The sequence below is a fragment of the Euleptes europaea genome, chromosome 7, assembly GCF_029931775.1.
Source record: "Euleptes europaea isolate rEulEur1 chromosome 7, rEulEur1.hap1, whole genome shotgun sequence".
Taxonomy (NCBI): domain Eukaryota; kingdom Metazoa; phylum Chordata; class Lepidosauria; order Squamata; family Sphaerodactylidae; genus Euleptes; species Euleptes europaea.
In genome coordinates, this window is record NC_079318.1 from 92,445,662 (window position 1) to 92,468,409 (window position 22,748).

The 22,748-nt window shown below is 52.6% G+C and overlaps 1 protein-coding gene across 1 annotated transcript in view; it reads left to right on the forward strand.

Moving 5' to 3' along the window:
- The first annotated feature begins 21,978 nt into the window (after positions 1 to 21,978).
- SHC1 (SHC adaptor protein 1) overlaps positions 21,979 to 22,748 on the forward strand; it is a 32,340-nt gene continuing 31,570 nt past the window's right edge. The window contains exon 1 of the mRNA XM_056852343.1: positions 21,979 to 22,527. Coding sequence (XP_056708321.1) covers positions 21,979 to 22,527 — 549 coding nt within the window. The remainder of the gene's footprint in view (positions 22,528 to 22,748) is intronic.

The window sequence follows — 22,748 nt, forward strand, 5'->3', positions numbered from 1 at the left end:
TCGTACTCCGTGTACGACGTGACTCAAGAGTTTTGAAAACTGCAGGTGCAAATAGTTGCTGAGCTGTACAATAACTCTGTGTGTGACTTAGGTGGGTGAAATCTGGGGCTTTCTACCCGAGAAATGGGAGCTAGCATGATATAGTGGTTAAGACCGGTGGACTCTAATCTGGAGAACCGGGTTTGATTCCCCGCTCCTACACATGAAGCCAGCTGGGTGACCTTGGGCTAGTCACAGCTCTCTCAGCCTCACCCACCTCACAGGGTGTCTGTTGTGGGTAGAGGAAGGTGATTGTAAGCTGGTTTGATTCTTCCTTAAGTGGTAGAGAAAGTCGCCATATAAAAACCAACTCTTCTCTTGTGGGGAAGACTAGGAACGAATCAAGCTGCACAGATCGGCCTTGGGTTCTGTGGGATGGACCCCACAGGGCTGTTAATGGTGGGGTTCCTCCTCTCGCTCGGGGGGGGGGCTTCTCGTTGGCTTTCACTTTGATTCCTCTCTGCTACCTCCCTCCTCTCCGGATTCTGCTTATGTACCACTTGACTCAGCCTTCAGATGCTTATGTCAAGCTTTGTTCTGCTTAAATGCGTGCTCCCCTCATTTCTGTGTGATTCACTGCCCTGGGTTTGCTTCCTGATTGGAAGGAAAGGAACCCAGAGCTTTGACTCCTCCAGAGCGGGAATCAGTGATGCAGGCAGATAATTTTATGTAATGAGTGACTGAACAATCACACCTGATAATAGAGGAATAGGCCTTCCATGGAAGCTGATCCAGTTGAGTCAAGGCCGGAGAAGTGTGGGTAACAACATCTAAAATCACATCAAACTGTTAAATTTCAATTTTAAAACACATTAATCTGGCATAACAGCCAGAACATCACAGCAACTATAAAATCAAGATGACAGGCGCATAAAGATGGTAATAAATGGCAGAAATATCTGTTTCCCTCGTAGGCTAATTAAAAGGTGGCAAAACCAGAGCAGCTATTCATACAGAGATGTAACATGCACACTCCTTGTGGGATGGCAAACCCTGAGGGGACGGCGAGGCGTCCCAGAAAGACCTGTATAAATTGGTTGAACAAAATGGCAGATGTAATTCAGTACAGAGGCTAGATGGCCATCTGTCAGCAGTGCTGATTCTGTGAACTTAGGCAGATCGTGAGAGGGAGGGCAGGAAGGGTTGCATAGTGTTTGGCTCTCGTGGCCCTTTCTTGCATGCCCAGGGTAGTACTGATCGCCACTTTGGGGTCAGGAAGGAATTTTTCTCCAGGCCAGTATGGGCAGGGATCCTGGAGGGGTTTCCCCCCCCCCCCATCTTCTGGTCATGGAACAGGGGTCATTGGATGTGTGTGGGGGGGGGGAGGTAGTTGTGGATTTCCTGCATTGTGCAGGTGGTTGGACTAGATGACCCTGGAGGCCCCTTCCATTTCTATGATTCTACAAATTCAAAGTCAGGGCAAAAATGCTTATTTCTCACACACACACGAATGAGCTTTGACATAATGCAAGAAAAAGACACTGGGGTTGTGATGAATGGTTTGCTGAAAATGTTGACTCAGTGTGTTGTGGCAATTTTTAAAAACTGAGATAAAAAAAATAAGGCCAGGACCGATGGTGCAAAATAAGATAAACATATTCTTTATTACTCAGTTAAAATTCCCTATGCATTTTCCAAAGAATAAGATCAGTGCCTGCTGAGTAATTTTTAACTGAGTAATAAAATTGTTAGCTGACTAATAAAATCTATATTTAACCTTATTTTGCACCATCAGCCTTGGCCTTCTTTTTTTTAATCTCCTGTGACTGGTGTGGCCCTTTTATTTCTCCTTGCAATTCTAAAAAAAGGCAAATTCAGAGCTGCAAAAAGGGATTGAGTAAAAAACCAGCAGTATAGCACTGTTTTTTTTTAGAAGTTCTCCAAGGTGTTTTGCGACTCCGGTGCTCCGGATCCTTTCAGCTGGGGATGCAGAGGGATGATGAAGAAGAAGAGTTGGTTTTTATATACCATCTTTCTCTACCACTTCAGGGAGACTCAAACCGGCTTACAATCACCTTCCCTTCCCCTCCCCACAACAGACACCTTGTGAGGTAGGTGGGACTGAGAGAGCTCTAAGAGAGCTGTGACTAGCCCAAGGTCACCCAGCTGGCTTCGTGTGGAGGAGTGGGGAAACCAACCTGGTTCACCAGATTAGCGCCCGCCGCTTTTGTGGAGGAGTGGGAAATCAAATCTGGTTCTCCAGATCAAGTCCACTGCTCCAAGCCACCACTCTTAACCACTATGCTGCCTCTCTGTAGCTGTACAGAAGGCTTCACGAACTGAATGTGTGAATCAGTCTTATCACAAGACAGTCTGTTGCCTTTTGACCAGCAGCGATTCTGCAGGGGATTGAACCCAGGATCCTTCTGTCCATGAAGAATATGCCATACCCACGAAGAATTTTTTCAGGAGGGTAACCATGTTGGTCTGCAGGAGAAGAGCTAGATTTGAGTCCAGTAACACCTTAGTGACCAACAAGATTTTTGGTGTTTAAGCTTGACGAACAGAGCTTTGACTCTTAAAAGCTTATACCCTGAAGCCTGAATCTAGCTTGCATGAACACACATGAACACATGAAGCTGCCTGATACTGAATCAGACCCTTGGTCCATCAAAGTCAGTATTGTCTACTCAGACCGGCAGTGGCTCTCCAGGGTCTCAGGCAGAGGTCTTTCCCATCACCTACTTGCCTAGTCCCTTTAACTGGAGATGCCGGGGATCAAACCTGGGACCTTCTGCATGCCGAGCAGAGGCTCTCCCACTGAGCCACAACCCCTCCCCATCTGCACACATGAACACATGAATCTGCCTTATACTGGTCCATTGAGGTCAATATTGTCTACTCAGAGTGGCAGCGGCTCTCCACGGTCTCAGGCTGAGGTCTTTCTTATCACCTACTGCTTGGCCTTTTGAATCGGAGATGCTGGGGATTGAACCTGGGACCTTCTGCATGCCAAGCAGAGGCTCCACCACAGAGCCACAGCCACTAAGAACTGTGTCCTTTTCAAACCTCAAAGCAAGCCGTGGTTTGGCTTTCCCGTGGCCATCTTGATAATACTCCTTACAGTACAGAAATCGTTCCACACTCTAACATGGTTTGGGCAGCTGCCGGTGTATGACGTGAGGCTTGACCCGGTTGCGCTCGGCCTGATTCCTTCATAGCTGCGTTGGGTCTCTTGGATTGCATTGGGAGGGGCCCTCCTGCCTTTGCCATCGCCGCCGACTTCTGGAAAATCACCGTCTTTGGTTCCACGTTTCCCTTTTATCAGGAGGCCCCCGGGCGCGAGCGTCGTCTTCGGCGCTAAAATGGAATATGCGGCCTGAAATAGCTGCTTTGGAAACACGCTTGGGAAATGCGCCGTATCCAGCTGCTACGGCTGAGACATGCCGGCTGTTTGCTTGCTTGAGCTAAAACCTGGGAGGCTTGGGGGGGGGTGTCTCTGTATATAGATTACAGCTTTCCAAGGCTTCTGATGGCACAAATGACAGGAGCGGTTACAGAAAAGCGGAGCATGTTCTGCTCGGGGCAGATTGTCACGTTAGAACGTTGACAAACAGGCGTTTGCTGAATTAGTTCCGACAACAGACTGTGAGGGTTTTGTATACGGGATACGTACAAGGAACCACGTGTGCGTGTGATCATAGAATCATAAGAGTTGGAAGGCAGGTTCTTAGGAACACACACACACACACACAGGCAGGGTTCAGAAATCTTGTGAAATCATTGTCTAGCCATGGAATCATAGAGTTGGAAGGGACCACCAGGGTCATCTAGTCCAACCCCCTGCACAATGCAGGAAATTCACAACTGCCCCCCCACACACACCCCAGTGACCCCTACTCCATGCCCAGAAGATGGCCAAGATGCCCTCCCTCTCACGATCTGCCTAAGGTCATAGAATCAGCATTCCTGACAGATGGCCATCTAGCCTCTGCTTAAAAACCTCCAGGGAAGGAGAGCTTACCATCTCCCGAGGAATCCTGTTCCACTGAGGAACCTCTCTGTTAGAAGATTCTTCCTGATGTTCAGCCGGAAACTCTTTTGATTTAATTTCAACCCGTTGGTTCTGGTCCAACCTTCTGGGGCAACAGAAAACAACTCGGCACCCTCCTCTCTATGACAGCCCGAGTACTTGAAGATGGTTATCATATCACCTCTCGGTCTTCTCATCTTCAGGCTAAACATACAAAGTTCCTTCAATCTTTGCTCATAGGACTTGATACTTTCCTCATAGGACTTGATACAGGCATACCTCATTGTATTGCACTTCTCTTTATTGTGCTTCCTCCGTGCATAGTTAGATTCGAGTCCAGTAGCACCTCAGAGACCCACAAGATTTTTTGGGGTATAAGCTTTCGAGAGCCAAAGCGCCCTTCGTCAGATATCTGGCAAAGGGAGCTTTGATTCGCGAAAGCTTATACCCTGAAACTCTTCTTGGCCGCCAAGATGCTTCTGGACTCGAATCTAGCTGTTCTACTGCTCGCTGACGCAGCTACCCTCTGAAGCTACCCTCCGTGAATCTGTCTTATCCCCCTTTAAAGCTGTGTATGCTTTCCTATTATCTCTGACTTTTCTCCCTCATAATACCAGAACGCGGGGGTCATCTGCTGAAGCTGGAGGGTGAGAGATTCAAAACAGATAAAAAGAAGTATTTCTTCACACAAGGCATAGTTAAATTGTGGGACTCCTTGCCCCAGGATGTGGGGATGGCTGCCCACTTGGAAGGCTTGAAGAGGGGAGTGGACATGTTCATGGAGGAGAGGGCTGTCCATGGCTACTGGTAAAAATGGATGCTAATCATGATGCTCTCCATGATCAGGGGAGCATGCCGAATATATTAGGTGCTGTGGAGCACAGGCAGGACAATGCTGCTGCATTTGTCTTGTCTGTGGGCTTCCTAGAGGCACCTGGTTGGCCCCTGTGTGAACAGACTGCTGGACTTGACGGGCCTTGGTCTGATCCAGCATGGCTTTTCTTATGTTTTTATGTTTTTGGTGTATTTGCCCTGCCTGGGTTCAAGCTTTTCAGAGTCAAAGCTGTGGAACTCAGACCCAACGTTGTTCGTTTTGGCTGGTAGTGGCTTTCTAAGGTTTTTCCCCGGCGGGGCTATCTGCCACTCTGGTGTTTTCTATGTGCAAGGCCCATGAGCTGCCATTGCTCTGCAATCCTCCCTAGTGCACAAAGCTTACACTGCCTGGCCGTCGGCCTGTTTCACTCGTGTTTGTCCGTCCCACCTGGCCTTGGCTCTCCAACATCTTTAGCCCCTTTTAACCAGTCATGCCAGGTCTCAAACCTCAGATTTTGGTGTGCACCATGGATGCCGTGAACCACTGAGGTCTGCCACCTTTTTCTTTCTCGCGAATACACCACCATTCCCTTCGTCCCAAAACGAGTCTGAACTTTGCAGTGCCCCTAGGGCAGAAAGTGAAGTTTTTAAAAAAATAACCTGAGACTGATGAAATCCTTGCTCATTCCTGTTCGACTGCCGGTCACCTGGGGACCTCTGGGAACGAAGGAATGTCTGGGGTTGCGGATTGGACGTCATTGAGTTCGGTCCTGCCCAGAGGGGGATGGCGAACATCTCGAGTTTCAGGGCTTTTAAAAAAATCGGAATGGCCCAAAATTAAAAGGTGGGGGGGAAGGGGGAAACGCCGGCGCTTTTGGTATATTTTAGTCTCTTTTGTCTAGGGAGGAAGAGGAGGAGCGACTCGTTTCCAGAGGGGTGAGGGCGGCGTTGTCGTTTTTCCTGGCTTCGATCCTGCTTATTTTCTTTCCTTTTGGGGTTAGGAAGGGGGGGAGGCCAGTGTAGCATAAAGGTAGGGGGACTAACTTCGTAGATCACTTCCTTTACCAGGTGTCCCCCCCCCCCCCGGCGTATGCATGCAAGAGCATTACCCTTTGTCGGCTGTCGTGCATGCCCTGGGAACGTTGTCCAGCAGATGTCTGCAAAATCATTCCTTCCGCGGGAAGGTGCGGAGAGCTAAAACTGGGTCACGGAGAGTGCCACGTCTCCCTCCGCCGGCGCGGGAAACGCGGATCCGAGGCTGTGCTCTCATGTGCAGGGGGCCGGGCGGTATCCCTGTCTCTTTCTCCACTGGTGCAGACACACAACTGCTTGGGCGCATGAGACTGGGTATTTACCAGCGTGGTGCAGTGGTTCAGAGTGGTGTTTTGGGGCAGAGGACTCTGATCTGGAGAACCGGGTTTGATTCCCCACTCCTCCACAGGAGCAGCAGAGTCTAATCTGGTGAACCGGGTTGGTTTCCCCACTCCTACACATGAAGCCAATTGGGTGACCTTGGGCTAGTCACAGCTCTCTCGGCCCCACCTACCTCACAGGGTGTCTGTTGTGGGGAGGGGAAGGGAAGGTGATTGTAAGCCGGTTTGATTCTTCCTTACGTGGTGGAGAAAGTCGGCATATAAAAACCAATTCTTCTGCTTCATTTGTACCCCACCTCTCCCCCACTAGGGATCCAAAGCGGCTTACGTCATTCCCCCTCTCCTCCATTTTGTCCTCACAACAACCCTGTGGGGTAGGTGAAGCTGAGGGGGTGAGACTGGCCCGAGGTCACCCAGACAAGTTCCTGTGGTGTTTGGGGATTCGAACCTGGGTCTTCCACTGCACCGCCCTGGGCTTGGTAGAGGCTGTGTTGCGACTTCCTGTAGCCCAGTACAGTTGACTCTGACCGGCCAGAGTTCTCTATAGCCTCAGAGGCAGAGTTCTTTCCCATCTTTACAGTCTGAGAGGTGTTTGATTTGGGACGCCAAGAATTTGAACTGGAGACCTCCAGCCCGCAGGAGGTGCGGCCATCTCCTTTAAAAGACTGCCGCAGACGTCTTACAATCTGCCCCGGCGATGTTGGAGGCCGAATTTTACCCAGTCGTATCCTCCCGAGCCCAGTCCTGTTGGTTTGTTTAGAAAAATGTCTGTGCCGCCTCTGCAAAGACCGGCCCGAGTTCTTGATTTTTACTCCAAACTGGCAGCGGCGCCCCAAGGTTTTGGGGTGGGGAGGAGCTTTTTCCACGGTGGGATGTCTTGAACTGAAAATGGAGAGGGCTGAACCCAGGAACATAAAGAGTACATATTTCCCACCCCCACCCCGGGCTTTTCTTGCGGCAGGTTTCTGCACGGTATAACGTTGATCTCAACATTCCTTGCTGTTGAAGGCAGATCTCCCCCGTTGCTTAAAAAAAAAAACCTAACTCGAAGGAGCTTTTATATGCCGACTTTCTCTACCACTTAAGGAAAAATCAAACGGGCTTACCATCACCTTCCCCTCCCCACAACAGATGCCCTGTGAGGTAGGTAGATATTTATTGATACGGTCTATTTGACCAGCCGAACGTTAATACATAAAATTATCTGACTTAATAAAACTGTAAAACTAATATAAGACTAATGATATTAAAATGTAAGATATTAAAACAAATCACAAGAATTAACCTGACATTTTTCATTCTATTTTTGCGGGTTTCAATTGCGATGACACAAAATTTAGCAGTTGGGAGCGAAAAGTGTGGATTTTCACCCATCAGGAGCCTCTTAGTCAGGAACTCTACTGGCTTATCGGAGAATTCATCATGTGAGATAGGTGGGGCTGAGAGAGCTCTAAGAGAGCTGTGACTAGCCCAAGGTCACCCAGCTGGATGCATGTGGGGGAGTGGGGAGACAAATCCGGTTCACCAGATTAGCGTCCGCCGCTCCTGTGTAGGTGTGGGGAATCGAACACCGTTCTCCAGATCAGAACCCACCGCTCCAAACCACCGCTCTTAACCACTACACCATGCTGGCTTTCACATGTGGCACCAGAGTGAGTGTCACGGGATTAGTTAGGCCTTCAGTGGAAGAAGCTCTGCAAGGTCCCAGACAGAGAGGCCCTTCCCAAGGTCCTTTTAGCTAGACACACCCGGGGTAGAATCAAGGCACCTTCTGCACATAAAACAGGTGATTTTGCCTGTATCGATGAGACAGCAACTGATATCCCGAGGTATAGAGCTTCTGGCCATGGAGATTCTGTGCATACCCCTTCCCCCCTTTCATCCATCCATAGCCCACCTCCCCAGGCCGGCACAAAAAAAAGGTTAATACAAGGTAAACGCACATGAACAAACACACATGAATCTTCCTTATACTGAATCAGACCCTCGGTCCATCAAGGTCAGTATTGTCTACTCAGACTGGCAGCAGCTCTCCAGGGCCTGAGGTCTTTCACATCACGTACTGCCTAGTTCTTTTAACTGGGTTGAACCTGGGACCTTCTGCACACAAAGCAGAGCCACCGAGCCACAGCCCCTACTCAGGCTGGCAGCTGCTCTCCGGGGAATCAGGCAGAGGTCTTTCACATCACCTACCACTTGATCTTTGAGATGCCAGGGATTGAACCAGGGACCTTCTGCACACAAAGCAGATGCTCTAGCCGTGGCTCCTACTCAGACTGGTAATGGCTCTCCAGGGTCTCAGTCGGAGGCCTTTCACCTCGCCTACTGCCTGGTCCTTTTAACTGGAGATGCCGGGGATTGAACCTGGGACCTTCTGCATGCCAAGCAGAGGCTCTTCCTCTGAGCCACGGCCCCTTCCCCTGAGGAGAGAGAGCCATGGCCCCTTCCTCCTCTTAACCAGCAGCTGGAGAAGAGCAACACCTCTTCCAAGAACAAATCAGTGAATCCTAAGTACCATCTGCACAAATTCAAAGGCTGCCAAAGGGTCAAGGTGAGTAAATAATGTTTTGTGGAGCTGACGCTTAGCAGTCAGCCAGGAGCGCCATTGTGTGGTAGAGGTCAGACTTTCACACTGGAATCTGGGAGACCCACGTTTGAATCACTGCTCTGCCGTGGTAGCTTGGCTGGGTGACCTTGGGCCAGTCATGCTCACGCCACCTAACCTACCTCACAGTGTTGTTGTGAGGATAAAATGGAGGAGAGGAGACCGAGGCAAGCCGCTTTTGGTCACCATTGGGGAGAAAGGTAGGGTGCACATGAATGAATGAACTGTGTGGGCCCCTGAAGGCATTTGGCCATCAGGGCCTCATGGGTGAAAAGGCCCACTCCTTGATGGTGGTTTGCTGCTCTTCCGGTGGCTCTTACGCCCCAGGTAGGCTTGCTCAGGGAAAGACAGCCCTCCCAGTGCCCGAGCTTCAAACCGTTGAGGTTTTTAAGTGCTAGGCCACAGGTGCCTCTGTCCCTGTATTGTCTCCTCCAGCTTGGTGTAGTGGTTAAGAGCGGTGGATTCTGATCTGGAGAACTGGGTTTGATTCCCCACTCCGCCACATGAGCGGCGGAGGCTAATATGGTGGACTGGGTTGGTTTCCCCACTCCTCCACATGAAGCCAGCTGGGTGACCTTGGGCTTGACACAGCTCTGTTAGAGCTCTCTCAGCCTCACCTACCTCACAGAGTGCCTGTCGTGGCGAGGGGAAGGGAAGGTGATGGTAAGCCAGTTTGAGTCTCCCTTAAGTAGTAGAGAAAGTCTGCATATAAAAACCAACTCCTCTTCCTCCTTCTTGTGGCAGTGTCCCAGGTAGGGTTGCCAGCCTCCAGGCGGGGTCTGAAGATCTCCCAGAATAACTATTGATCTCCAGACTACAGAGATTAGCTCCCCTCGAGAAAATGGCTGCTTTGCAGAGTGGACTCTCCGGCATTGTATGCCACCGAGGTCCCTCTGCTCCCCAAACCCCGCCCTCCCCAGGCTCCCTTAAGTGGTAAAGTCGGCATATAAAAACCTACTCCTCCTCCTTCCTCTTCCTCCTCCTCCTCCTCTTCTTCCTTTCTCTTCCTCCTCTTCCTCCTCCTCCTCTGCTTCTTCCTTCTCCTCTTCTCCCTCCTCTTTCTCTTCCTCTTCCTCCTCCAGATCCAGGGGGACCTCCTTTGGTGGCTCAGGCCACGCTTGTCTGCCTGCGTGCCCCCTTATCTTGCCTTCGGCTCTCCCTCCCTCGGCCTGCCCCAGTGAGGAGGGTCATTAATCACCCACTTGTTTACCAGCCCGGCTCTTCCTGCTGGGTCAGAGCACCAGCGCCATCCTGGGGGACGCTGTGTGTTTGTGGGGGGGGGGGCAGGCAGTTGGCTCTCGTTCCTCTGAGCAAGCCCTCTTTATCTCTCCGTCTCCTGGGCTAATCTCTCCCAGCCCTTTGGCAGACACAGGCTGGGTGTGGGGCGGCTGCCGATAAGGGACAAGGAAGTTCCCGTCTGGTTTGTTCGGCTGGCTTGGGTGCATTTCTCGGCCCGGCCTGCTCTGAATCGTTTTTCCCGGGACAGCGAAGGGAACTCGGAAGAGAACTCCACGGGGCTGAGTGAGATGTTCGCCTGTGTTTGGGGGAGGTGGGAGGGGGGGAGGGCGCATTTCAGAATCTGAAAAGTCAGAACTTGAATGCTTAGGGGAGAGCCTCTGGGTACCGTAGATATGTACGTAAGGGCCATCAAGTCACAAGTTGCTTGTGGTGACCCCAGCAAGGGGGCTTTCATGGCTGGAGAGAAGCAGAGGTGGTTTGCCGTTGCCTTCCTCTGCTGAGCCTTCCTCGGTGGACTCCCATCCAAGTACCAACCCGGCTTACCTTCCAACATATAATGACCCAAGCAAGGGCCTTTCAAGGCAAGCAAGAAGCAGAGGTTGGTTTGCCATTGTCTTCCTCTGCAGAGCCTTCCTTGGTGGTCTCCCTTCCAATTACTGACCCTGCTTAGCTTCCAATGTATAATGACCCCAGCAAGGGGCTTTCAAAGCAAATGAGAAGCAGAGGTGGATGGCCGTTTCCTTCCTCTGCAGAGCCTTCCTTGGTGGTCTTCCATCCAAGTACCGACCCTGCTTAGCTTCCAACATATAATGACCCAAGCAAGGGCCTTTCAAGGCAAGCAAGAAGCAGAGGTTTGTTTGCCATTGCCTTCCTCTGCAGAGCCTTCCTTGGTGGTCCCCCATCCAAGCCTGACCCTGCTCAGCTTCCAAGATGTAACAGGATCGGGCTAGACCATGCCGCCTTCCCTCTCAATACCTTTGATACTGGTGCTAAATATATGCCTTTCTGGGAGCAAATGGGGTTGGTTCCTGTGAATATCTTCCGGTATCGGCGGTCCCGTCCTGTGGCACGAGGAACCTTCATCCGATCCAGCGTTTCACAGAGGAAAATGGGCCTGCAAGCAGGGTCCTCCTGGAGTCCTCCCAACATCTGATGTCCAGCTCCCTTCCCTCTTTACACTCCACTAGGGTTGCCAGTTCTGGGTTGGGAAATCCCTGGAGATTTTGGGGTTGAAGCCTGAGGAGGACAGGGTTTGGAGAGGGGAGGGACTTCTGTGGGGTATAATGCCATAGAGTCCACCTTCCAAAGTGGCCAGTTTCTTCCCGGGGAACTGACCTCTGTCGCCTGGAGATCAGTTGTAATAGTGGGAGATCTCCAGCTGCCACCTGGAGGTTGGCAGCCCTGCACCCCACCTTCCTTAGGCTCCACCCCCAAATTTCCAGGGACTTCCCAGCCCAGAGTTGGCAGACCCCAATACTGCCGAAGTGTGTGTGTCCCCCCTCGCCTCAAATTAAACATTATTAACAGTTTTCTTTTTCTTCTGGTTGGGTATATTCTCTCTGCCTCTCACCTGCTGATTTGAAAGCCAAGAGGGCGCTTGGTTTTTGTTCTCTCTCTCTTTTTAAAAAAAGTTATGCTAGAAAAACCGAAATCATCTTGGGTTGTCATTCAGAGGACAGTAACCTTCAGCAGCTGCCGGGTGTCTGATCGCAGGCTGCACACACCCTGGTGCCTTCCCGTTCATGCGCGTGCTTTGACACGGGTGTGCGCTGAAGACATGAGGAATCCACCCTGCCATCACTGGTTTAACTTCTGGAGATGGCGCAAAGGGTGCTGCCAACCCCCTCCTCCCCCAGCAAAAATAGAAACAAAATAGGGACTCTTCTGGGTAAATCAGGAAAGATTGTGTCTGCTCTGCATGGTGTAGAGAGCCAGCGTGGTGTCGTGGTTAAGAGCAGTGGTTTGGAGCTGTGGCCTCTGATTGTGCTAGGCCAGGTTGTCTCGGGTTACTGCCGGCTACTGGTCTTGAGAGCAGGCTATTAGTAGTTCAGGAATGCAGGAATCCGGGGGAGGTCCCGCCAGGAGCTGGAAACCAAGATAAAGTCGCTGTGCAGAGGCAAAGTCAAAAGTCCGGTCCACAGGGTCAGAAGTCCATTTATCAATGTCTAGTAGCGTCAGCAACAAAAGTCAGAGATCCTTTTGCAACAATTGCGTTCGCAACGTCTGTCTGTTCCAAGCATGGTTTTAAGCTGTTTCTCTTTGTCTTAGTTCTCATCCTCAGACAACTCAGTCTTGGAGCCGTCTTCTTAGCGTCTGTAGGCGCTCACTTCTCCTTTTACTTTGCAACTCCATTCTCCCTTTTTGCCTGTGCTGTTGAGTGGCTTCAGGTGAGCTGGGTGGGTCCTGCTTCTGTGGAGTTACAGATGCATCTGGTTGTGCCGAAGGAGGTGATTCTGTGTTTACTTCCAAATCCTCAGCAGGGCTGGTGTTTACTCCTACCTGTTGTCCTTCACCCTGCCCTGCATTCTCAGCTGCCTGAGGTGCAATGCCCGTTATTTTTCCCTGCTCTGGCACTTCCTCTGATGATGCTTCACCTGTTGAAGTCTGGGCCATGACTCTGATCTGGAGAACTGGGTTTGATTCCCCACTCCTCCACATGAGTGGCGGAGGCTAATCTGGTTTCCCCACTCCTACAGACAAAGCCAGCTGGGTGACCTTGGGCTAGTCACACTCTCAGTCCCACCTACCTCACCGGGTATCTGTTGTGGGGAGGGGAAGGTGATTGTAAGCCGGTTTGATTTTTCCTTAAGTGGGAGAGAAAGTCGGCATATAAAAACCAACTCTTCTTCTTCTCTGGTCAACAGGATGCTGGGAATATCTCCAGGCCTTTTACTCTCAATAGGGGGGCATAAAACCTCTTTCTTGGCTTCTGGGATTTCAGCAAGTTTTTGCCTCCATGAGTTCAAGCATATCCCTGCATTCATGAGGTCTAGAAACTTGGTTTGTTTTTAAATGAAAGCCGACGCCAGAAACCAGGATTCTTCGCCCGTGCCACGCTCCTGTGGGAATGTGGCTCACAGGCAGCTCTGTCTGTTTCTCTTAGTTCGCACAAAGAGGTTTGCGGCCGGATTTGAGCAAGGTTTTAAAAGGGGGTCTCCTGCCCCTCCTGACCTTTAACCCTTCCCCCCTCCAGCTTCTGTGGCCTGGAAAAAGGAAACTTTTGGCTTCCGTTTTTGGTCTGCCTGGGACCCATCTCCCTCTTGTCTCTGCCCTGGCCCTTTCCCTGCCGTACGCCACGGCCCGGCCAGCCACGGCTAATTCCCTCTTTGTCACTAAACCGCAGGTTTGGCTCCCGAGAAGAGGGATTGTCTGCCGGCAGCCCGCATTGCCAGGGATGGAATACACGGTAAGGGTGGCTCACCTCTCCTTTCTGGGTTTGGTGGCGGGCCGGCAATCGGCGGTGGTGGGGCAGCCCTTCCTTCCTCTCCTCTCTGCGGCATCGCTCATCTGGCTTGCTGGAACAGCCAAGCTTGGGAGTCGGCCCCGGGAGGGCCTGTCGAGGATTCCCGGCTGGTCCTGCCCCTGTGGTCACCAGCCCAAAGGCAAGACGCGTGTCGCCGGCAAACTCGGATCTCGGGATGATGGAAGCTTTCTGGTTTTCTGTGGCTCCCTAAGGGACTTCTCCACTTTTTATTGAGTGCACCCTTTATCCTTTTCTGCTGTGGTGAGAAGTTGGCCATCTCTCTACTCAGGGTCCTAATTTTTTGGGTGTGTGGGGGGAGAGGGGGGGTTGCATAACTCCCTGTGGAATAGAAAAGAGCAAAGAGTCCCTTAAAGACTAACAAAATGTCTGGCAGGGTGTGAGCTTTCGTGAGCCATAGCTCACTTCTTCAGATACAGCTGTAATGTGAGTCCATCTGTCCTTAAGTAGAGAAGCGTCTCTACCTGTGTCTGAAGAAGTGAGCTGTGGGCTCACGAAAGCTCACACCCTGTCAGAAATTTTGTTAGTCTTTAAGGTGCTGCTGGACTCTTGCTCTTTTCTATTACTTGCTTTTGACATTTACATTGCCATTGTGTGTCTAATTCACTCATCTATACTTAAGGATAGATGGAGTCACATTCTAGCTGTATCTGAAGAAGTGAGCCATGGCTCACGAAAGCTCATTCCTGCCAGAAATGCTGTTAGTCTTTAAGGTGCTGCTGGACTCTTGCTCTTTTCTACTGCTAGTGACAGACTCACATGCTGCCTAAAATTAAATATTGCTGACAGTTTTCTCCTGGTTGGGTTATTCTCTCTGCCTCTCACCCGCTGATTTGAAAGCCAAGAGGGTGCTTGGTTTTGTGATCTATTTCCTGTGGAATGCATGCTTCCCTTCCCCGGGTCGTTTCTCAACATCCCAGCTGCGTCTCTGGCAAAGGCTTATCCCACCCCTCCTCCTCGTGGCTATCATTTCAGCTTACAGCAGTCGCTTTTGGGGGAGGGGGGACCAACGAAGAATGTTTTTGGAGTTAGGGGGTTAGGGATGTGGGCATGGAGGGGCTGGGACCAGGGCCGGCTTATAGGCCTCTAAGTAGTTACACAGGGAAGGATTCTGGAGATAACATCTGAGCAGAGGTGGCAGAGCCTCTGCTTGGCATGCAGGATGTCCCAGGTTCAATCCCCGGCAGCTCCAGTTAAAAGGACCAGGCAGTAGTTGATGGGAAAGACCTCAGCCTGAGACCCTGGAGAGCCATGGGGAGGGGCTGTGGCTCAGTGGCAGAGCCTCTGCTTGGCATGCAGGAGGTCCCAGGTTCAGTCCCTGGCCGCTCCAGTTAAAAGGACCAAGCAGTAGGTGATGGGAAAGACTTTCGCCTGAGATCTTGGAGACCCATGAGGGAGGACTGTTGCTCAGTGGCAGAGCTTCTGCTTGGCATGGAAAAGGTCCCAGGTTCAGTCCCCGGCAGCTCCAGTTAAAAGGACCAGGCAGTAGGTGATGTGAAAGCTCCATGTTCAGAGGCAGTCTACCTTTATCTACCAGGAACTGGTGTTGGGGCGGGGGAGGCTGTTGCTTTCATGCCCTGTTTGTGGCCTTCTCGGCAGTTTCTGGTGGGAAACAAAACGCTGGAGCATTTGGCTTCATCCGACAAGGGGGCTCGGATATTTTTAGCCCTTCCAACTTCCTCTGGCGCCTCTTGACATCAGTGTTAAGACAGGCTTTCCCCCCTTCGTGCGGAGATGCTTCCTTGCTGCATTTTGGCTAGTCAGGTAGCTGTTAAAAGGGTCCCGGAGCCCTGCCAAGGTTGAAAAGTTGGCATGGCTAATGCCCTTTTCTTCCAGCGGCAGTTTTGGCGTGGAGGGGGAGGTGTTCTCATGATGGTTTAACTTAACTGTAGAATATCCCGCCCCCTTTAATCATCTCTCTCTCCCCTCCCTGCAAAAAAAAAGCTGCCAAGAGGGAGAAGGTTGACTTTGCCGTGAGTGGCGGTTCCCTGATTACTGCTTCCGCTGTTGGCGTGCGCCAACAGCCCCACCATGTGGCCGTACTTGCACACTGCTTCTCAGCCACAGATTTTTAAAAACCTCAGATGGGGTGAATATATAGACCGGCAGCGGCTCTCCAGGGTCTCAGGCAGGGGTCTTTCACATCACCTGCTTGCCTAGTTCCTTTAACTGGAGATGCCGGGGATTGAACCTGGGACCTTCTGCATGCCAAGCAGAGGTTCTACCACTGAGCTATGCCCCCCCTCCCGCTAAAGTCAAGGAGGACTGGAATCCTGGCAGCCAAGTTCTTGACGGTGGTTTCGGAATTTAATTTTCCAATTCTATTTTCTAGTTGGCTTTGGATTGTTTTAGTTCTTTCTCCATGAATAGAGTCATAGAGTTGGAAGGGACCATAGTGGTTAAGAGCGGTGGTTTGGAGCGGTGGACTCTGATCTGGAGAACCGGGTTTGATTCCCCATTCCTCCACCGGAGCGGTGGGTGCTAACCTGGTGAACTGGATTTGTTTCCCCACTCCTACACACAAAGCCAGCTGGATGACCTTAGGCCAGTCACACACTCTCAGGCCCACCTACCTCACAGGGTGTCTGTTGTGGGGAGGGGGAGGGAAGGTGATTAGAAGCCAGTTTGATTCTGCCTTAAGTGGTGGAGAAAGTTGGTATATAAAAACCAACTCTTCTTTTTCTACCATTAGGGTCATCTGGTCCAACCCTCCTGCACAATGCAGGAAATTCACAACTACCTCCCCCTCATACCCCCCCCCAGTGACCCCTGCTCCATTCCCAGAAGACGGCAACAAAACCCCTCCAGGATCCCTGGCCAGTCTGCCCTGAAGAAAAATGGCTTCCTGACCCCAAAATAGTAATCAGCATTACACTTGGCAGGTAAGAAAGGGCCATGAGAACTGATCACTGATGCAACCCTTCCTGCCTTCCCTCTTGTGATCTGCCTAACTCACAGAATCAGCCTTGTTGTCAGATTGGCCATCTAGTCTCTGCTTAAAAACCTCCAGGGAAGGAGAGCCCACCACCTCCCGAGGAAGCCTACTCCACTGAGGAACCGCTCTCACTGTCAGAAAGTTCTTCCTGATGTTTAGTCAAAAACATTAAATCTTTTGATTTAATTTCAACCCGTTGGTTCTGGTCTGACCTTCTTGGTTTGCCTGCTTCTCACTTTCCTGGACCCTTCTTTTTTCTGTTCCCTTCCTTCTATTCCCTGACACCCTTCCCATTGTAATAATAAAAAGCACACTCAGCAATCTCTAAGGCAGACCGTGACCAACATAGCAGTAGGTTGCATAATTAAAGATAATAGCTTCACCTCCCCCCTCCCAAAAAGCAGCAGTTGAATGCTTACCGGTACATAAGAAATCATGGGACCGCATTTGGGGAAGGTGTTTGGAAGTTGGGGGGCAGAAAAGGCCCTGATCCTACTTTTCCTAAGAAAACAATTCATACAGAGAAGATGGCTGTTTGGGTGCCAAAAAGCAGGGGTCAAAGGAAGGCTGTATAGGAGAGAGGGGTAGGATTCAGAAATTTGGGACAATTGGGAAATTGGGGACCCCGAGGCTGAGGTGTGTCCCAAGAGCTGCTGGAAGGAGAAAGAAGAAGAAGAATTGGTTTTTATATGCCGACTTTCTCTACCACTTAAGGGAGAATCAAACCGGCTTACAATCACCTTCCCTTCCCCTCCCCACAATAGACACCCTGTAAGGTAGGTGGGGCTGAGAGAGCTGTGACTAACCCAAGGTCACCCAGCTGGCTTCATGTGGAGGAGTGGGGAATCAAACCCGGTTCTCCAGATCAGGGTTCACCGCTCCAAACCACCTTTTGTTGGGGTGTGTCTCAAGAGCCTCTGGAAGGAGAAAGCTCAAAGCCATAAACCACCTAAAAGAGCCCCACGGCTCAAATGCGGGAAGCGGCGGAAGAGGGGCTGTGTCTCTTTTGCTCTTTCGCAGCCCCCCTCCCCAGGAATGGGACCAGGGTCCCCGTGGAGTGTGACTTCCTGTCTCCAGCGTCAGAGCTCTTTGGTTGGTTCTGGGAATTCAAGCGTCCGGCTGGTAAGAGTGGTGTTAATCTTTAAACCACACACACACACCACCTATCCATTCAGTATTCCGGCTTCCAGGGCAATGGAATTGTCCAGCGAGTGCCTCCCTCTTCCTCAGAGGAAGGAGCAGGCGGTTTGAACCCTGCTCTCTCTTCTGGGCGGGCAGTTACCCTTTCAGGAAACCCATTTGCTGCTTCGGCCCGCGCTGACCAAGGCCGCGAACAACCCCCCCCCCCGGTTCTTGTGGTTTGGCCCCACTGCTGGACTCCACAGATCCGGGGGATCAGCGCTGCCCTTGTTCCTGATTTTTACCTCCCGGGAGACTGATCTTAATACCAAATCCCAGAGGTCGGCAAGGTCGGAGAGCGAGCCCTACGAGGAAAGGATGAGGGACCTGGCAATGTTCAGTCTGGAGAAGAGGAAGTCAAGGGGGGACAGGATGGCTCTCTTGAAGTACTTGAAGGGCTGTCACTTAGAGGCGGGCAGGGAGCTGTTCCTGTTGGCAGCGGAGGATAAGACTCGCAATAATGGGTATAAATTATGGGCGGAAAGGTACCGGCTGGATACCTGGCTTCGGCTGGGGAAGGTGGGATATATAAATCTAAAATATTAAATAAACAAACAAATAGTAGGGATTTTTTTTTATAGTAAGAGTTGTTCAGCAGTGGAGCCAGCTGCCTAGGGAGGTGGTGAGCTCCCCCTCTCTGGTAGTCTTCAAGCAGCGGCTGGACAAACACTTGCCAGGGATGCTCTAGGCTGATCCTGCATTGAGCCGGGGGTTGGACTAGAAGAAGAAGAAGAGTTGGTTTTTGTATGCCGACTTTCTCTACCACTTAAGGGAGAATCAAACCGACTTAACGATCCCCTTCCCTTCCCCTCCCCACAACGGGACCCCCTGTGAGGCAGGTGGGGCTGAAAGAGCTCTAAGAGAGCCGTGACTAGCCCAAGGTCACCCAGCTGGCTCCAGGTGGAGTGGGGAAACCAACCCGGTTCACCAGGTTAGCCTCCACCACTCTTGTGGAGGAGTGGGGGGAATCAAAACCGGTTCTCCAGATCAGAGTCCACCGCTCCAAACCACCACTCTTAACCACCACACCACGCCAGCTCTCATGGCCTGTATGGCCCCTTCCCACTCCAGGAGTCCATGATTCTGCTGGTGCTGATTTCATTTGTTCCCATTGCGGGGGGGGGGGGCTCAGAAAGGACCTAGTTTTGAGGTTGTGTGTACAAATTGTGGCATTCCGGCCCCACCCTCAGAGGTCTTGCGCATGACCCCAGAGTGGCCACTGCGTGGACTGTGGGGTCAGGTGCCCGTGGCAAAAACCCGCCATGAAGGAAGTTCCCTTGTCGTGGGTCGAGAGGCACAGGGGAAAAGGAAGAGGGCGTTTCGGATTCTGAGGAAGCCGACTGTGGCTGGCCCGCACACAAGTAACTCCCATTCCATACCAAGGTGTCCCAGTTTCCGTGATCTGGATAAATTATTATGTACTTTGCTAATTTAATTTGATTATAACTGACTACTGGGAGGGAAAAGGAAACGTGACTCGCTGCGAGAGGAACAGTTTAACTCCCCAAATCCTTGGTTGTTTTTTTTCCGTTTTGACCGGTCACCGCCAGCGGTCTTCCATCCTTGCAGCCATGAGGGCTAGAAACTTGGGTTTTGTTTGGTTTTAAAGCAAGATTAATTTGATTATAACTGACTACTGGGAGGGACAAGGAAGCATGCCAGAAGAACTCCCCAACTCCTTGGTTTTTATGAGTTTTGACCACTCACCGCCGGCAGTCTTCCATCCTTGCAGCCATGAGGGCTAGAAACTTGGGTTTTGTTTGATTTTGAAGGGAGATTCCGAGGAGGTTGGCTTTTGTGCCAGATGTTGAATTCCACGTTGTGGTGGTACCAGTTGTAGTCATAGAAAACACCCAGGAACTGTTGGATGATCTCTTGCCGAAGGATTTGGAAAAATGGAAAGTTTGGTTGAAGTCGCAGCTGTTGTGATATTGTGGTTTCCGTGCCTGAGTGGAGAATCCTGAGTTCTCGTTCTGCCATGAAGTTCACTGGGTTCCTTGGATCGATCGCACTTCCTCTTGGTCTCTTTCTCACTTTTTGTCAGCCTAACCTACCTCGCCGGGTGGTTGTTTGGATAAAACTGCAAGGATTATGTTTGCCCCCATGAACTTCTGGGTTAAAAAAAAAACCCTAAATGATCAAAAGGGGGTTCAATTCAGGTATCAGGGATTAGCAAGGTGATGCCTTTATTGGAATCTCTCCTCTCCTGACATCCAACTCTCCTAGTTGTGATATTAAAATCCTGAAGAGTGAGTATTTTATAGCAAGGGGAGGAAACTAATAACATTTGAGGATCACTTTGCGGGCTGGGAGTTCTGTATAAATGATGGAGGGAAAGCTTAGACTGGTGCAGCCCCTTGGAGACTGAGCTCCGAGCCAAGACGTTCTGGGTTCGAATCCTGCCTTTGCCACAAACTCATTGGATTCCCCTCCCCTCCAAACCCCAGCCCCTGATCCTCCTGCAATATGGAGTCAACAGCGGCCCTACCTCACAGGGTTGCTGTGAAACCCGCGGTCAGACAGTCACATCCAGGAGATGCTCGCTGCGCACCAAAAAAATAGCTGCTTCCCTAGCGCCAGCGACACGCGTGGCTTTTGACAGGGGAACCAAGCCGGGCGACGGGTTCCTGCCCCAAGGAAGTCGCAGTCGACTGCGACAGAGGGAAAGGGAGGAAGATTTGGGGAGGGGGGAGCGTTCGGCTACATATATTTAGGGTTTACTGCACAGAGGGATTGTGCCTAAGGATTTGGGGGAAAGGAGAGCTTCGGGTAACTGGGGGTGTTGGGGGGAGGTAGTTGTGAATTTCCTGCATTGTGCAGGGGGTTAGACTAGATGACCCTGGTGGTCCCTTCCAACTCTATGATTCGATTAAGAGGGGGGATTGGAGAGGCGGCGTCCTCTGGGCGGTTTGGTGATGCTCTAAGCGGGGCAGCAGAGCCGAGCCGAGAGAAACCATCAGTACTGGCAGGCTTTTGAGCAGAGACCACCTCAATTCTCCCCTCCTCCCCCCACAGCCTTCTGAATTACAAAGCTTGGGGGGGGGGACTTCCTGGCTCTCCTCTGCTCCCTCCTCCTCCTCCTCCTCGCATCCAACCCCACCCTCTGCCTCCCCCCACGTGTGGCCGGTGACCTCCATTCCCCACTCACCATAGAGAGGACTCAAAAGCCCCCTCCCAGACCCCACCCCTTTTGGATCCGAGCATCTCTCAACCTCCCCCTTTTACCCTTCCTGTGTGTGCGCGCGTGTGAGTCAGCACAGCCTTTCCATCAGTGGCGAGGAGGGGGGGCGGCTTGGCCTCTCGCTGTCTCCCCCCCCCCCCAGCCACAGTCACTTAGAGGCTGAGAGATTGCATGCAGGAAGCGACAGCAATTAGCAGTCGGCTGGGGGAAGAGGCAGCAGCAGAAGAAGCCGGGGAGGGAGCCAGCGCCAGGCCGCCCGCATCCGGGACCTGGACCCATCTTCTCCCGAGGAGACCCTCTCTGCGCCTTTCTCCTCTCCGAGCATCCCCCAGAGCATCCCCCGGACCTCCCCGGCGCTCCAGATGCCCTGCATCTCCGGCCTCCCTCAGAGAAGCGGCCTCTGCCCACCGTTTTGACACGTGGGGCCTCCAGTGACTACAGAGAAACCTTGTTAGCTTTCCTGGCAGCCAGCTTGCCTGCCCGCCCCCACCGCGATTCCTGCCCAGCCCGGCCAGTCTGGAAGTCACTCTGTGGCCTCCTTGTCTTGGTGGTGGTTTCCCCCCTTCTCCTTTCTTTGCCCTGTTTCCCCCCCTCCTCCCCACGACCGGCAGAGGAAAGGAGGGCAGGAGGAGGCTTTCCCTCAGAGGAAGGGGTGCCTCCTTGGCTTGGCACCAGAGAGCCACCCCCGGAGGCGCGGCCGTCCGGTGGGCAGGGACGCCTGACTCGGGGAAGGGGACCTCCGGCAGGTGGAAAGGCGTTGCTTTCGGTCCCGGATGGTTTTCTGAGGTTGCCGCGCCCCTCTCCGGCGGGGTCACCGCTCATCTGGCGGCCTGGCGCATCAGGGGGTGACTCCTGGCAGGCAATCCGGCGGGCTGAGCGCGGCCCGCCCCACAGTCCGTTGTCCGTAGCACCAGGGCAGCTCGAGGGCGCAGACTTCCGCGGCACGCCCACCCACCCCCCTTTGGGTGGCTCGCGCCCCGTGCTTCAAGATCTCAATTCCCGGCAGCGATGACAGCCAGGGACCAGCGTGGCATCTGGGCTGGCTCCGTGGTTTGGACTTTCCTGGCAGTGCCCTTGGACTCCTCAGCGGCGTTTTGTTGAGCGGCGTCGGGGAATCACCCCCCCCCCGTCTTCTCTCGAACCCCGGTCCCACTTTCGGGATGGATCTGCTGCAGAAGAGCAAATACAACCACCTGCGGAACGACTCCCTCTCCTCCCTCGAGGAGGGGTCCGCGGGGGCAGAGGGGGACTCCCCCTCAGAGCCCCCGGCGGCCGCCCCGTCCCTCCCCAGCTCCCTGTCCTCCTCCTCCCTCAGCCCCATGCTCCCCCTGGGCGAGCTCTCCTCGGAGTCGGAGGACAGCCCCACCACCCTCTGCTCCTTCTTCCCCAAGATGGCCAGCCTGAAGCTCTCCAACCCCTCCGCCCTCCTCAGCCTTCGGGCCTTCTCCAAGGAGGCGGCCGGTGGCGGCGGCACGGCTGGGGGGGAGCCTCCCGTGGCCGCCCCCCCCAGCCCGGACTCAGCGGGGGCCGTCCCTGTCTATCCCCAGGATATGAACAAGCTGAGCTGCGGCAAGAAGATGCGGGTGGAAGGTGGGCAGCTGGGCGGCGACGAGTGGACCCGACACGGCAGCTTCGTCAACAAGCCCAGCCGGGGCTGGCTGCACCCCGACGACAAAGTGATGGGCCCCGGAGTCTCCTACCTCGTCCGGGTGAGTCAGTGGGGATGGGGAAGGGGTTTTTTTGGGGGGAGCTTGCGCTAGACGTGGGGGGGGGGGAAGGGGGAAGACAGCGAGGGGGGACCGGTTCAAGGATCGCAACAGGTGCTCCTTGCCGGCCGGCTGCTAGGAGGTGCCCGTTTTTGGGAGAAAGCATAAGAACATAGGAGAGGCCATGCTGGATCAGACCAGGGTCCATCAAGTCCAGCAGTCTG